Raw genomic sequence first — 15407 nt, forward strand, 5'->3', positions numbered from 1 at the left:
TCTAGGATTAGCATTCTTTCTCTGGTTAATGTCTGAGAATTAGTTTCAGAATTTTTCCCATCACTTACTGTGTGCAAGACACCATGGTATGTGGTAGACAGTGGGTTGGTAGATAATAAGATTAATGTTAAAGAAACTTTATCAAGAAATATGCAACCCAATAAGGAAGATTGTCCTATGATGACAGATTTTTTATTCCTCCAGCTCCCTTTACAATTTTCCTGTGTCTAAAGGCATCTGTTATTACCACCCTACTTTGAAATGGAGTTTCCGCATGTGGTTATTTCATGTTAGTTATATTCTAGGGTGGCTACTTCCTGGCATCTTTTAATCACATCAGTGAACTGTCTTCTAATTAATGCCCAAGAAAAGGGAGTTCATGCAAACAGTGGTTCTCCCAGCTACCCTAAGCTCTGGTTCCAGCTAATAAAATGAAATGCCAGATAGATGTCAGGGCCTTGGTCAGCTTCATGTAACTTTGAATCCATTTGAGGGGGTTTTTTTTCCCTAATATTTTGCTTAAACTAACTCTGCCTTCTGCTTCACTTACACCAAAAGAAAACTTATGGGGTGTCTTATATAGCAGGTCGAAACTAGAAACAGTAACAGAAGTTTAAATTAGGCCAAGATATAATCAGAGAAAATGAGAATACATTTTTAAAAAGTTTTATCAAATACCACTGAGGTGTACCAAGTTTTTAGTTAAAGTGAGTAAATTATTTCCTTCTCTAAAATTATCATAAAAATGAGCCAGGTTGGGCTGGGGAGATGGTTTAGCAGTTAAGGTGTTTGCCTGTGAAGCCTAAGGACCCAGGTTCCATTCCCCAGGACCCACGTTGGCCAGATGCACAAGGGGCAGATGCGTCTGGAGTTCGTCTGCAGTGGCTAGAAGCCCTGGTGTGCCCTTTCTCTCTGCCTCTTCCTCTCTCTCTCAAGTAAATACGTCAATAAAATATTTTTTTTAAAAAATGAGCCATAGCTGAAAATTATTTTGTTAAATACCTTTCCCTCTCTGTCCCCCTTAATGCCTGTGCTTAAATCTATGTAAAATCTCTTAATAAGTTGCAGCCTTGTTTGACATAGAAAGCTAGACAGGTAGATAGGTAGGCAGATAAATAGCTAGGTAGCCAGACATAAATGCATGAGTTCTAAGTCAGTTTGGGTTATATATTTACATAATGAGGAGTAGAGCTATCACTCTGTATCTGTATTTAATGTACATTATTATTCGCCTCTGGTTTTCAAAGGTACGTGGGGGGGTAGGCATTGTGAAATCCTATGTATCCTTATTTACAGTATGACAGAATCAAAAGGGATCTTATTTTGTCCAAAGCATAGATGAGAACACTAAGACCTGCAGAGATAACATGCTACTATTAGATCCTGTGTCTTATTACCCCCATTATGAGGTCCTTCAGCTATGCTATATACTTCTCACTATGTCCTATGCAGTCCACAGTGCTGAGCTCCACATTAACTTTATAAAAGAAGTAGGAGAAATAGATTGGTATATGGATGAGAGCAGGTGTCTTTAAACCCAAGATGTTTATGGGAGTTGCTTCAATTCTGCCTCAATGCCTTGTAAATTGCTTTATTCTCTTTATTGGCTAAAGTGTGTTGGGATTAATTTCTACATATAGAAGGAGTGTTTGTAGAAATGTTTGATGGAGGACCTTTTACAAATCCAAAGACCATAAAGATAGCCCCTAAGGATACTTAATGTTTTATTTGAAGAAATATAAACAAATTTTAGAAGTGTTGAGTCGCTTATCATGGAAGATAACCTTGAACTTCTGATCCTCTACCTCCCAAGTGCACCAACGTGAGCAGTTTTATGCAGTGCTGTGGGGGAGATGGGACTCAGGGTTTCATGCATGCTAGACAAGCAGTCTACCAACTGAGCTATAACCCAAGCCCTTAATTAATAGATCTTAAAATGCATATTGGGCCTGGTTATGCATGCGTATAATCCTAGTTGGAAGGCTGAGGTAGAAGTATAAAAGGTAAAAAGAGGGGGCTGGAGAGATGGCTTAGTGGTTAAGGCATTTGCCTGCAAAGCCAAAGGATCGTGGTTTGATTCTCCAGGACCCACGTAAGCCAGATGCACAAGGGGCCATATGCGTCTGGAGTTCCATTTGCAGTGGCTGGAGGCCCTGGCAAACCCATTCTCTCCCTGTCTCTTTCTCTCTCTCTCTCTCTCTCTCTCTCTCTCTCTCTCTCTCTCTCTCTCTCTCTCTGCCTCTTTCTCACTCTCAAATAGATAAATAAATAAATGATATATTTTTTAAAAAAGTAAAAAGAGGCCAGGAAAGGTGGCTTACACCTTTAATCCCAGCACTCAAGAGGCAGAGGTTGGAGGATCTCTGTGAGTCTTTGAGCTACTCAGTGAATTTGAAGTCACCCTGGGATAGAGTGAGACCCTGCCTTGAAACAAAAAGTAAAAAGAGGTCTGGGAATGTAGGCCAATGATAGAGTTTAGCACTCAAAAGGCCCTGGGTTCAATGATCAGTGTCAATAGTAATAATATATAGTAATCAATATTTAAGAATATTTGACTCAGGGCTGGAGAGATGGCTTAGCGGTTAAGTGCTTGCCTGTGAAGCCTAAGGACCCCGGTTCAAGGCTCGGTTCCCCAGGTCCCACGTTAGCCAGATGCACAAGGGGGCGCACGCATCTGGAGTTCGTTTGCAGAGGCTGGAAGCCCTGGCGCACCCATTCTCTCTCTCTTCCTCTATCTGTCTTTCTCTCTGTGTCTGTCGCTCTCAAATAAATAAAAATTTTTTTAAAAAAGAATATTTGACTCTAGCATCTGGGACCCGGTAGTAGACCTCATGTTTGGCAAGTGTGAGGCCTTGGGTTCAATTCTTAGCACCACATAAAAAGAGAAAGAAAACCACTAGAAATGTTGCATCACAACTAGACAAAGAATTTCAGCAGCCTTTTTTGACTAGTGGTGAAGCATTTGCCTAGAATGTGCAAGGCCCTGAATTAGAACCCCAGCACCAATCAAAAAGAAAAATAGAGTTGGGAGTGGTGGTGCACACCTTTAATCCCAGCATTTGGGAGGCAGAAGTAGGAGGATCACTGTGAGTTCAAGGGCACCCTGAGACTACATAGTGAATGCCAGGTCAACCTGGGTTAGAGTGAGACCTGATGTCATAATAAAAAAAGAAAGAAAGAAAGAGAAAGACAAAAAAGAAAAAAATAATTCCAGTAGCCTTAAAATTATTGGTTTATTGGTCTCAAAAAAGATACTTAATATTTTAAGTGGGTGTGGAAGTCCATGCCTGTATATACCATGCCTGCATAAGGAGGCAGGAAGAGTGCTGCAATTTCAAGGTTGGCCTGGTTTACATAGCCAGTTCCAGGCCAACCCGAGTTGCATAGTGAGATCCTGTCTCAAAAAAAAAAAAAAAAAAAAGGCCGGGCGTGGTGGTGAACATCTTTAATCTCAGCACTTGGGAGGCAGAGGTAGGAAGATCGCCGTGAATTCGAGGCCACCCTGAGACTCCATAGTGAATTCCAGGTCAGCCTGGGCTAGAGTGAGACCCTACCTCGAAAAACCAAAAAAAAAAAAAGCTGGGTGTGGTGGTGCATGCCTTTAACCTCAGCATTTGGGAGGCTGAGGTAATTGGATGCCATGAGTTTGAGGCCATCCTGGGGCTACAGAGTGAGAACCAGGTCAGCCTAGCTAGAATGAGACTCGAACTCAAAGAAACAAAATAAAAGCACCAACATGAAATAGTTAATATTTTTGTCCTTGACAAAAATTGCAGTTGGTCGTGGTGGCACATGCCTTTAATCCCAGCACTTGAGAGGCAGAGGTAGGAGGCCACTCTGAGACTACCTAGTGAACTAATTCCTCCAGGTCAGCCTGAGCTAGAGTGAGATGATACCTTGAAAACAAAACAAAACAAAAAAACATGACCTACTGGGAGGCAAACAGTTCACACCTCAGGAAAAATGCAAAATATGTACTGTGCCCTAGAAGAATGTTCATAGCCCATGGCCTGGCCTTATCTCTAGAGGTGCCCTTTTCTCACCCTGCTCAAGGCATAGTAGGGTCTGCTTTTCCCAGAATGCCCCAGGTGCATGTCTACATGACATACTGCATTTGCTCTTTGCCCCACCTGAAATTCCTTTCTCCAGAGATGTCTGCCTTTATCTTTTGCAAGTCTATATTCAAATAAAATCTCCATCACAGTGGCCTTCCTTGAATGTAACTGTAACCCAAAGTCACTCAGCTTCAGCGCTACTTAATATTTTGAGCTGCATAAGTCTGTGTTAGATAATGGGTGGGATCATACACATTTTTAGCAATATCTGTCCTCTATTCATCGCATACCAGGGTCATCTACCACCCAGTATGTCAATCACAAATATCTCTATGGCTCAGGAGATGGCAAGTGCATAAAGCGCTTGCTGGGCAAGCATGAGTTTGGATCCCAGATCCCACATAAATGTGAACACTATAGTGCAACCCTCTGTGATCCCAGTGTGCCTACAGCAAGAAGGGAAGCAGAGAAAGGATAATTTCCCAGAAGCCCATGGGCCAGCAAGCATGTCAAATGCAGACATAAACAAGAGACCCTGCCTCAAACAAGGTGGAAGGCAAGAGCTGACGCCCTAAATTGTCCCCTGACCTCCATATGCTCATTGTGGCACACACATGCACACTCACAAGAACATGTGCACACACAAGGACACCCCCCCCAAAGAAATGTCTTCACCCTAAGCTGGGTGTGGTGCTACATGCCTGTAATTCCAGACTGAGGCAGGAGGATCTCACAGTTCCAGTTCAGCCAAGGCTACATTGCAATACCCTGGCCCCTGCAAAAACAAATAACTCCAGGGCTGGAGAGATGGCTTAGCGGTTAAACACTTGCCTGTGAAGCCTAAGGACCCTGGTTCAAGGCTCGATTCTCCAGGACCCACGTTAGCCAGATGCACAAGGGCTCGCACGCGTCTGGAGTTCGTCTGCAGTGGCTGGAGGCCCTGGCGCACCCATTCTCTCTCTCTCTCTCTCTCTCTCTCTCTCTCTATCTGCCTCTTTCTCTCTCTGTCGCTCTCAAATAAATAAATAAAAATGAACAAAAAATTTAAAAAAAAAAAACAAATAACTCCAGACATTTCTAAATGTTACTTGAGGGACCAAATATCCCAGCTATAAGTGTTTACCCTGCTTTAATTTTCTTCATCACAACTATATTTATATCATTGCATGATTCTGTTATATGTTATATGTATAACTGTGATTGGAATGAGAGCATCTTTAGTCCAAGAGTAACTTAATTTACATATTTGATATTAACTGATAAAATTGAATGTTTATTCACTAAAAATGCATTTATTAGAGCACTTTAAATAAACCAGTTTGGGGTAACTTATTAGGATTTTAACCCCTCCATTTTTAACAGTTTAAAAATAAGCACCATTCACTTAATTAGCTCTTCGTATATTCTGTTAAAACTGCAGTAGCACAAAAATAAAAAGGTTATTTATAGAGGTTACAAAGGTTATTTATAGAGTCATGTTGAACATCTGCCTTACCCAGTACTGTGCTTATTTCTATGGACTCTGTCTTGGATTACTGTTGTTTACATTAACTCAGGAAAAAAAATGGCCCTAAAGGCAAATGCTTTGTATCAGGTGTGCTTTGAGATTAGAATCAGTGCTAACCCATCTAACCTCTATTGCACAAATCAAAGAATAAGAACATGAAAACGCCTAAGTAGCCACATAGAAATTATTTTATATCACAGCTAGGCATTGTTGGTGTACAATGTGCTATTTCTTTTAAAAATTCTCTTGGCCCTTTGATTTAATAATAGTTTTATTAATCAACTCTGCTTTCTTATGATCAGGGTTACCATTTTTAGGTAGATCTTCTCACACTGTTTAAAATACCAGGCACGTCATGTATATTCCTTTCCAAAGTGATTAGTCAATTTGCTTCCCGACCTTGTGGTCTGTACTTGAGTTCATTCTAACCAAAGCAAACAAACTGAATCTCACTCTCCAGAGTGAGCCATGGTAACTGATGGACTACATGATAAGATAGCAGCAAGGTGTGAGGCAAAAGCAAACTACAGAAAAGGAGAGGAGGAATGCAGGGATCTTATGATACATTCTCTTCCAAAAGTCCTAAGGCACCAAATGATAAGAAAATGTCAGTAAGTGAGCTTTTGAACTGAAAATGTTAATTAACTTATTTCTACTAATTTTTTTTTCCTTTTTACCTTTCTGCTTTATTTTTCTTGCTCTTCTTTTTTATGAAGATCTCAACAGCAATGGATACATTTGTGACTATGAACTTCATGAGCTTTTCAAGGAAGCTAATATGCCATTGCCGGGATATAAAGTGAGAGAAATCATTCAGAAGCTCATGGTGGACGGTGACAGGAATAAAGACGGGAAGATAAGTTTTGATGAATTTGTTTATGTAAGTATGAAAATCCATGATTATTCCAAGTAATGATTGTTCCATTTTCTAAGGGGATCTTAACATGCAAATACTGTGATATTAAGTGGCTAAATGTACCATGGTAGCATTCTAATAACTACTAATATGTCATCCTGTCCAGTAAATTAAGTCAGCCACTAGAATTTCTTACCAAAAGAACTGAGCTTTAAAGGGGGCAGTGACAGGAACAGAGATGCAGCACCATGCTCGCCGTGGACGGCAAACCATCTCCTACAGGGGCATCATTACAGGTGCTAAATGACATCCTTGAAGTGTTCTTTCCCATAGACAACAGCATGCTAGCAGTTTTAATAATATACCCTGACTCACAGTCTTAGAAGCTTCCTGAGCTGAACTTTCTGATTAAAAAGATGTTTTCTAGTCCTGTGGTAGTGGTATTTAACTGTACCGGTCTCTCTAGGGCGATCATCGTGATAATTAAAAGCTAGAAGCATATCTTTTTAGTCTGTTGGGAGAGGCACTTTAAATTTTTGTTTTCTTTTCTAGTATCATCAAATACTCCTCATGGTTAGCAGCTGATCTAATAACTCTTCTCTTCCTCCCCCTCCCAAGTATATAGTTTAGTACTCTGAGCTCTGCCTGGAGGTTGAAAAAAAGGCATATGGTTCTTTATTGAAACCTATTTTAGCTGAAATTTTTAACATATATTTATTAACACAATATTGTGATTTTTTTCAAAATTTTATTTACTTACTTGTGATCAAAGAGAGAACTTGCCACTGCAAGTGAACTCCAAACACATGTGCCACTTTGTGCATCTGGCTTGAATGGATACTGGGGGAATCAAACCTAGGCCATCAGGCTTTGCAAGCAAATTAACCTCAGAGCCATAGCCCTGTAATACATATTTTAAAAATATTACTTCTTTCAGTAAAGGATACTTTTATAGGGGCTGGAGAGATGGCTTAGCAGTTAAGCATTTGCCTGTGAAGCCTAAGGACCTCGGTTCAAGGCTTGATTTCCCCAGGACCCATATAAGCCAGATGCACAAGGTGGCGCATGCGTCTGGAGTTCATTTGCAGTGGCTGGAGGCCCTGATGCACTCATTCTCTCTCTATCTGCCTCTTTCTCTGTCTGTCATTCTCAAATAAATAAATCAAATAAACAAAAAAATTAATAAAAAGAATATTTTTATGGGTTTTGGTTTGACTTAGTTTAGGTTTGGGTATTTTTGTTGTTTATATTTTGAGACTGGGTTTGATCTCAAACTCATGATTCTCCTGCCTCAGCCTTCCAAATGCTGAGATTGCAGGCATGTGCCAACCATATACCCAGGATATTTGGTATTATTTTGAAGCTGTGTTTGAGTAGATCGTATTATACATCAATCTACTCACACTAATAATAATAATTAGTGATTGTAATTTGTCACTAAGATCCCAGCACTACCTCCTTTTCAGTAGTCTTTTTTTGTTCCTAAAATGTATGTTGTTATACAAGACACTCTCATGAGTTACCATGCCTCACTTTGGGCAATGAGATTCAGATATGAATGCTCTGGCTTGAATTAACTCAGAAATACACCATAAGGTCAGGAAACAAATTGACTAAAGTTGTCTACACAACTGTCAGCATTGGCAGGCAGAGTGGGTGGGTGTTACCATTTCAAAACTGCAGAATCATGTCCTAATTATAATGATATAGTTCTTGCCATTTTTCTTTTGTAAAACTGATTTCCTCCCACCATTTCTGTCTCCAGTTCTGGCCAAAGCCTTTTGTTTTGAATTCTGTGTTCAATAGTAAGTGACAAACGGTTTGTGATTTGAGCACTTGCATGTCCTGATGTAACTTATGCCCCTCGTAACCCGCATGTTTAGCTGTGAATTTAAAGCAGGTCTAAGTAGCAGTTAACTGTGATTTGCTGCTTTTCATAAAACTTACAGCTCAGAAATTTTTTAGCTAATAGGAAAAAAGGGGTTGCATCATTAACTATGTGGCATACTAGTCATACTAAGGTCAAAAATATGAAAGTTTGTGAAGAAAATGAGCTGGCAAAAATTTTTTTTGAAGTACGGTCCCGCTCTAGTCCAGGCTGACCTGGAATTCACTCAGTAGTTTCAGGGTGGCCTTGAACTCTCAGCAACCCTCCTACCTCTGCCTCCCAATGCTGGTATTAAAGGCATATGCCATCACATCCAGCAACTTTTTATTGGGTGTATTTTGAATCATTGTGCTTTTCACATTACACTTTTTTTTTGTTTGTTTTGTTTTGTTTTTCGAGGTAGGGTCCCACTCTAGCTCAGGCTGACCTGGAACTCACTATGTAGTCTCAGGGTGGCCTTGAATTCGTGGCGATCCTCCTAACTTCTGCCTCCCGAGTGCTGGGATTAAAGACTATGTAGTCTCAGGGTGGCCTTGAACTCATGGCAATCCTCCTAACCTCTGCCTCCTGAGTGCTGGGATTAAAGGCGTGCGCCACCAAACCTGGCTTCACATCACTTTTAATAGCTTTTGAATGACAAGCTCAAATTGCCTTAGTATATTCTTTAACAAATAAATGATGCATAAATTCTGGATATTCTTCTGAAAATAAAACATTCATGAGAATAATTTTTGCTTAAATTAATATTTTAAATTAATATTTTAGAATTACAAAGAATCAATATGTCCACACTTTCAATTTTGAAGTGAAAACAAAGGAACAAACATGAGTTCTTGAAAAAGCAAGTTACTTGACCCAGAACTGCCCAGAGATGAGTTGGCTCCCTGTGAGTCAAGAAACTTAACTGTGAAGGAGTGTAAAGAAGCCCATCATAAGGGTCCAAATGGAGCTACCCTGACTGTGGCAGAATAAAGAGGGACAGAAAGGAGGGACGTTGCACCAAATACCTGTCTACTCTAATCTGCTTTGTCATTAATTGACCATGTTAGGGATCGTCACAATATGAGAGCTTAGTTATGCAAGAAGCAGGGAGAATGTGATTCCTGTCAGGAATTATTACCCTAAGGAAAGAAGAAAAAGTATGTTCTTATACATTAGGTTTTGTTTTATATATTGTTTTATATAATATATTTCATATATTATATATATTATATTCAGGCTTCACATGCAAAACCATAATTTAATAATCTGCTTTTAACTATTTCAAAACTAAATTACTGGGTTGTTTAAATACTGATACCTTTTCCTATATCTGTTTTGCTTTCTTTCCCTTTTGTGGTGCTGAGGATCAAAGCCTTTGCCTTGCACATACTAGGCTACCACTGAGCCCATGCCCAATTCACTGGTTTTTGTTGTTTGTTTGTTTGTTTGTTTGTTTGTTTGTTTGTTTGTTTGTTTGTTTGTTTTTGAGACAGGGGTTCATATATGCCAGCCAGCCTGGATCTCTCTATGTAGCCAAGGATGAACTTAACCTTCTGATCCTCCTAGCAGCCCTTCTGCGTCCTGGGATTACCATGTGGGGACCTCAGGTGTGAACCATCACGCCCCGTTTGTGTGTTACTGAGGACGGAACGCAGAGCTTTCTGAATGCTAGGCAGGCACTCTACAAACCAAGCTACATCCCCAGCTTCTAATGGGTTTTGGTGTTTATCAAATTATACAATTTTCTTACTTCAACTGTGAAAGGTTTATAGGGCAATGAGTTCTCCAAGCAGAGAGAACTGTGTTCAGCTCTTATTTTCACAGTGAGCGGCTTGCTCTTATACAATGACAGAAAGTTTTAACCCTTTTGGCGGTTTTTACTTATATTGTCCACCTCCTATGAGTGAATAATGCAATACCAATGAAGTGCTTAGAACATTGCTAGACAGAGTAAATGCTACACAAATAGCATGAAGTAGTTGTTTCTGTTCATTAAGTTAATTATTCATCCATTCATATGAGATAAGGTATCACCAAGTTGCCTAGGCTGGGCAGAGCTCTTGGGGCTCCGGTGACCTCTCCTGCTCAGCCTCTCTTGTCACTGTGGGACTACAGACGACAGGACCCACACGTCTGTGACTCACTGCTATTAAAAAACAAAAAGCAGTAGTGCTCTTTTCCAAGTTCAGGCCTCTAACAATTTCCAGAAGAAGAAAAACTTCAAACCTGCTACTTTGGAAACAAGCCCCAAACTGGAAGCAATTGATTTTTTTTTTTAACAATCCTTTTGAAATCTTTCCTTCTTAAGTCATATGCCTCTGTGTTGTTTTGGTTTGGCTAGTAGGCCTGTGCCGAGCTCCCTTGGGGGTTGGGGGGTGAGTCAAAGAAGTTAAATGGTTTGTTGAGGGTCTTTTAGAGAAAGCCAGTGAAACTTAATAAGGACTAAGAACCAGCGATTCTATAAAAGAGGCTAAAAGGATGTAGAGAATGAGACTGGACTTGGCTGCCTGAGCAGAGTACACCAGGAATTTGTTCACAGACATTAAAGCAAGTTCTTCCTCAGGGAAGGCAAACAGTACAAAACAAAGATTCATTGAGGACACTCTAGCACACTGGTCAGCCTTGTGCTAGCTCTGACCTCTGAGAGTCTTGCTAAGTCAAAGCCTATACTCAAATAGCTTCATCCTCCATTCCAGCAACTTCTTTACTGAAGTAGGAAGGAAATGCAAATGCTCTTGTATTTACAAAAATTGTATCCAAGAAAAGGGAAAGATTATGAAATAAACTGAGTTTAGGTAATGTAATTCCTTTAAAAATATTTAGAAAGTAGAGTCTGTGAGTGTAGCTCAGTGGCCCAGCAAGTATTTCGCCCCGGGCTCTGTCCTCAACACCAACACACACACCGTCACGTAGCTTTATTAAGACAATTGGCAATTAACACATTTAATTACACTTTTGCATGCCATTTCCAAGCAGCATCATTAAACAGAGCTATATAGTGGTGACCGCATTAGGATATACAACAGACATTTTTCTTTTCTCGTGTGTGTGTGTGTGTGTGTGTGTGTGTGTGTGTGTGTGTGTGTGGTTGTTTTTGAATTATTCCACTTTCCTGTGATATCTACAAATTTGGATTCATCTTTCAGCTCGAATTGTGATCATTTGGAAATAATTTAATATTTAGAAGGCAGTATTGCTGAAAGCCAGTATGTTCCTAACAAGAAAAACAGCTTTTCATATCTCACTTTGAGGCAATAACATTTTTTATTCATTGTCATGATTTTTGGTATGCCAAATATGAGGAACAGCACAGCTGTCAGATTTTAACTTACTCTATGATGGTTAACTAAATGGAGTATAGTTGAGAAATGGCTGTTCACTAAGTAGATACATTCCGGGGGTATTTTTTCTTTCTTTCCTTCCATTTCAGGTGTTTTTTTTTTTTTTTTTTTTTTTTTGAGGTAGGGTTTCACTGTAGCTCAGGCTGACCTGAAATTCACTATGTAGTCTCAGGGTGGCCTCGAACTCTCAGCAATCCTGCTGCCTCTGCCTCCTGAGTACTGGGATTAAAGGCGTGCACCACCATGCCTGGCTTTTTTGGTTTTGTTTCATTTTGCTTTGTTTGAGACCTGGTCTCAATCGGGTGTGTGTGTGTGTGTGTGTGTGTGTGTAAAAGAGAGAGAGAGAAAAAGCAGCTGTAAAGTTGGGAGAAGAAATTTAGATTGAAGATACAAATGTTAACAATTTTCTTAAGATAAGGCCTTCCTCTAGGCCAGTGTGACCTGGAACACATTCTTCAGTCTCAAATTGGCCTTGAGTTCACATCAATCTTCCTACCACTGCCTCCTGAGTCTTCAAACACTTATTGCATACTATATTGCTAAATGACAGTATGTTTATAGATCCAAGACAAATAATGGGAAAATAGGGACTATGAAAAGACCACTGACAGTACATATAGCAACTTCCCACTCATTACAGAAAATCACCTTCTCTATAGAGGTGGACTAATCACAGAAAGGTGAACTCATGGAAACACCAGATGTTTTTTAAAAGACACTTCTTTAAACTTGACATGATGTGTGCAAGCCTCAGTCAATATTGCATGGGTGAGATTTTCCAGCCTGAACTGCTATGTATTTAGAAATTCCATTTGTGTGCACCAATCGAAGGAAAAATTGCTCATTTCTGGAGATAAGAATGTGAGTATGTATTTGTTGGCAGTACTAATGGTGTTGGAGACATTTTGCATTTCTTGTGCAACTTTTCTTTCAATTGGTTCACTTAAATGAAGGTTATAAAAAGTACTGAAGGAAAGTTTAAGTGGGTTGGAGAGATGGCTTAGCAGGTAAGACAGCTTGCCTTACAAGCATGAGAGTCTGATGGGGATCTCCAGCACTCACTTAAAAAGCTGGGTGTGGACTAGAGAGATGGTTTAGGTTTAAGGCACTTGCCTGTGAAACCTAAGGACCCATGTTCCACTGTCCAGATCTCACAGTAAGCCAGATGCACAAAGGTGAGGCAAGCGCAAAGTCGCACATGCCCACTAGGTGGCAAATGCGGCTGGAGTTTGATTGCTGTGGCTGAGGCCCTGGCACACCAACTCTCTGTCTCTCTCTCACTCTCACTCTCTGTAAAAAAAAAAAAAAAAGCCAGGTGTGCCCCCACCCCTTACAATAACTGACTGGCCTGTTGCTCTCTCATCTCAACCCACAAACCTAGGGGGAATACCAGCAATACCACTGAGGAGGGTCCCCAGCAGAATGGATGCACGGAGGAGAGAAATGATGGTCCCAATATATGACGTATCCATACAATTTTCAACTTAGAAAAATCAATAATAATAATAAGCCAGGTGTGGCCACCCATACCTAGAACTATAGTCCACAGTCCCACGGGAAGTGGAGACCAAAGAATCACAGGATCACTAGTCATCCAGTCTGACCCCCCCCCCAAAAAAAACAGTAAAACACCAATACACCGACAGCTCCTACCTAGTTCAGTGAGATGAGAGTTCATCTCTCTGCAGTTATTCTCCTCTGGCCCCTGCACATGTGCGTACACACACCATACATACTACATGCATGGTTTATTTAAAAAAAGAGAAAGTTTTATAAAGTTGATACATCTTGCTCCTAGTTGATGGTAGCTACTTTAGCCATGCACATTGCTAAGTAAACAGGGACAAATTTGAGGGGAGGCAGATTCCAGCATCCTGAGAATGCTGAGTCAGATCTTCAGAATGTTCATATATTGTTGTTCTTATTGATGTTGTTGTTTGCTGTTTTGTACATAACAATGCTTGAAACCCAGAGACACATGTATGCAAAGCAAGTCCTCTGCCACTGACCTACTTCCCCAGCTCTATTTTTTTTTTAATTTTTGTTTTAGGACAGTGTCTTACCAAGTTGTCCAGGCTAGGCTTCAATGTGAAATCCTTCTACTTCAGCCTCCTAAGTAGATGCAATGACAGGTGTGAACCACCACCAACCCAGCTAATTGATGTCTATTCCTTTATTGATTGATTGATTGATATATACTGTTTGAGACAGGGTCTTTCTATGTAGGTAGGCTGGCTTCAGACTTGTGACAATCTTCCTGCCTCTCCTTCCCAAGTGCTGGGAAAATAGACATGCACCATGATACCCAGCCTTTAGGTGTGTGTGTGTGTGTGTGTGTTTTTTTTTAAGAATAGTTTGTTGAATGCACTACAAGGCAGAAGTAAGCTAAGCACTATTACAGTGCTGCCTGGCTAGTATCTTTTTTTGATAGTCTTTTATGATAACCAACATAACACATTGTTTTGCCTTACTAGCCTTTTGTTTTTGAATGAATGAACTCCTACTGGCCTAAGGCATTGTACCACAAAATTGTTTTGAGTCATATATTTTTATCTTTCTTTGCACTAAGAGTTGTGATGAAAAGAATAAAGCCATCCATCTCCATGAGAAATTAACAGATTTACCTATGTCTTTGAGCCACAGGAGTATTTGGCTTAAAGTAGACTCAATGCATGTAGCACTTAATATTTTGGACAAGTGTGTGCAATTGACAATGATGCTTCATCTTTGGTAGCAGAATTGTAGTACTTGTTTAGCCTTGCCAAAAAAAAAAAAAAAAAACTCAGTGCCATTTGTTTGCCTTGAACACTCAACACCTGTGGAAAGCAATGTAGGTATCGAGATCTAATTGTTGCTATGCCTGACTGAAAATTATTCTTCAACAAAAAATTATTTTAATTAATAGATTTTTCAAGAGGTAAAAAGCAGTGACATTGCTAAGACCTTCCGCAAAGCAATCAACAGGAAAGAAGGGATCTGTGCTCTGGGAGGAACTTCGGAGCTGTCCAGTGAAGGAACACAGCATTCTTACTCAGGTAATAGTTTCACACGTGCTGTTGGGTTCACACAATGCACTAAGGCGAGTAGATGCTGTAATGTTCCGAACATGTTTCCCTAATTGAGAATACAGTGAATAGCCATGGTGACATAGCTGACTGATACTGCCATAGTCGTTATGGGTGTTTATTGTATGACTTTGATAGCTTGTAAGATACTAGACATAATGATAGGCTTTATTACAGTGGCATTGTATGCACAGCCACAGAGATGTTTTTAGAGGGTTGTATAATTTCTCTAAGGATCAGTTAACCTATTATTTGGTTTTTGTTAACTTTGTGATTCCTAATGGCCACTGTGTTGCATCCAAGTACCTGGATGTCCAAAGAGGGTCCCCATGTTTGTGATTTATCATATTTTGCTATGATTGTACAACTAGTGTTGGCTTTGTAATTAAATGGTTAACCTACAATATGAATTAATTTATTGTTATTTAACATAATTTTAGAGGAAGAAAAATATGCATTCGTTAACTGGATAAACAAAGCTTTGGAAAATGATCCCGATTGCAGGCATGTTATACCAATGAACCCAAACACTGATGACCTGTTCAAAGCTGTTGGCGATGGAATTGTTCTTTGGTAAGATGCTAGTTTGTGTTATATCCAGATTTTCAAAACAAGCCCTTCGCAGAATTGATAGACTTGTTTATGGGCACTTATCAACTATATCTCAGGAAATGAAAAGGAAAATTGCCCATGTCCTGTCTCTTTAATTTCAT

General features: G+C 39.9%; 1 protein-coding gene across 4 annotated transcripts in view; it reads left to right on the forward strand.

The window, feature by feature from the left end:
* The window catches only part of Pls3 (plastin 3), a 109005-nt gene that overhangs the window by 68635 nt on the left and 24963 nt on the right, over positions 1 to 15407 (forward strand). For all 4 annotated transcript variants that reach the window (XM_045140603.1, XM_004659111.3, XM_045140604.1 and 1 more), the window contains exons 3-5: positions 6279 to 6442; positions 14535 to 14664; positions 15135 to 15267. In XM_045140603.1, coding sequence (XP_044996538.1) covers positions 6279 to 6442; positions 14535 to 14664; positions 15135 to 15267 — 427 coding nt within the window. The remainder of the gene's footprint in view (positions 1 to 6278; positions 6443 to 14534; positions 14665 to 15134; positions 15268 to 15407) is intronic.

Source organism: Jaculus jaculus, chromosome X (assembly GCF_020740685.1).
Source record: "Jaculus jaculus isolate mJacJac1 chromosome X, mJacJac1.mat.Y.cur, whole genome shotgun sequence".
NCBI classification, from domain to species: Eukaryota; Metazoa; Chordata; class Mammalia; order Rodentia; family Dipodidae; genus Jaculus; species Jaculus jaculus.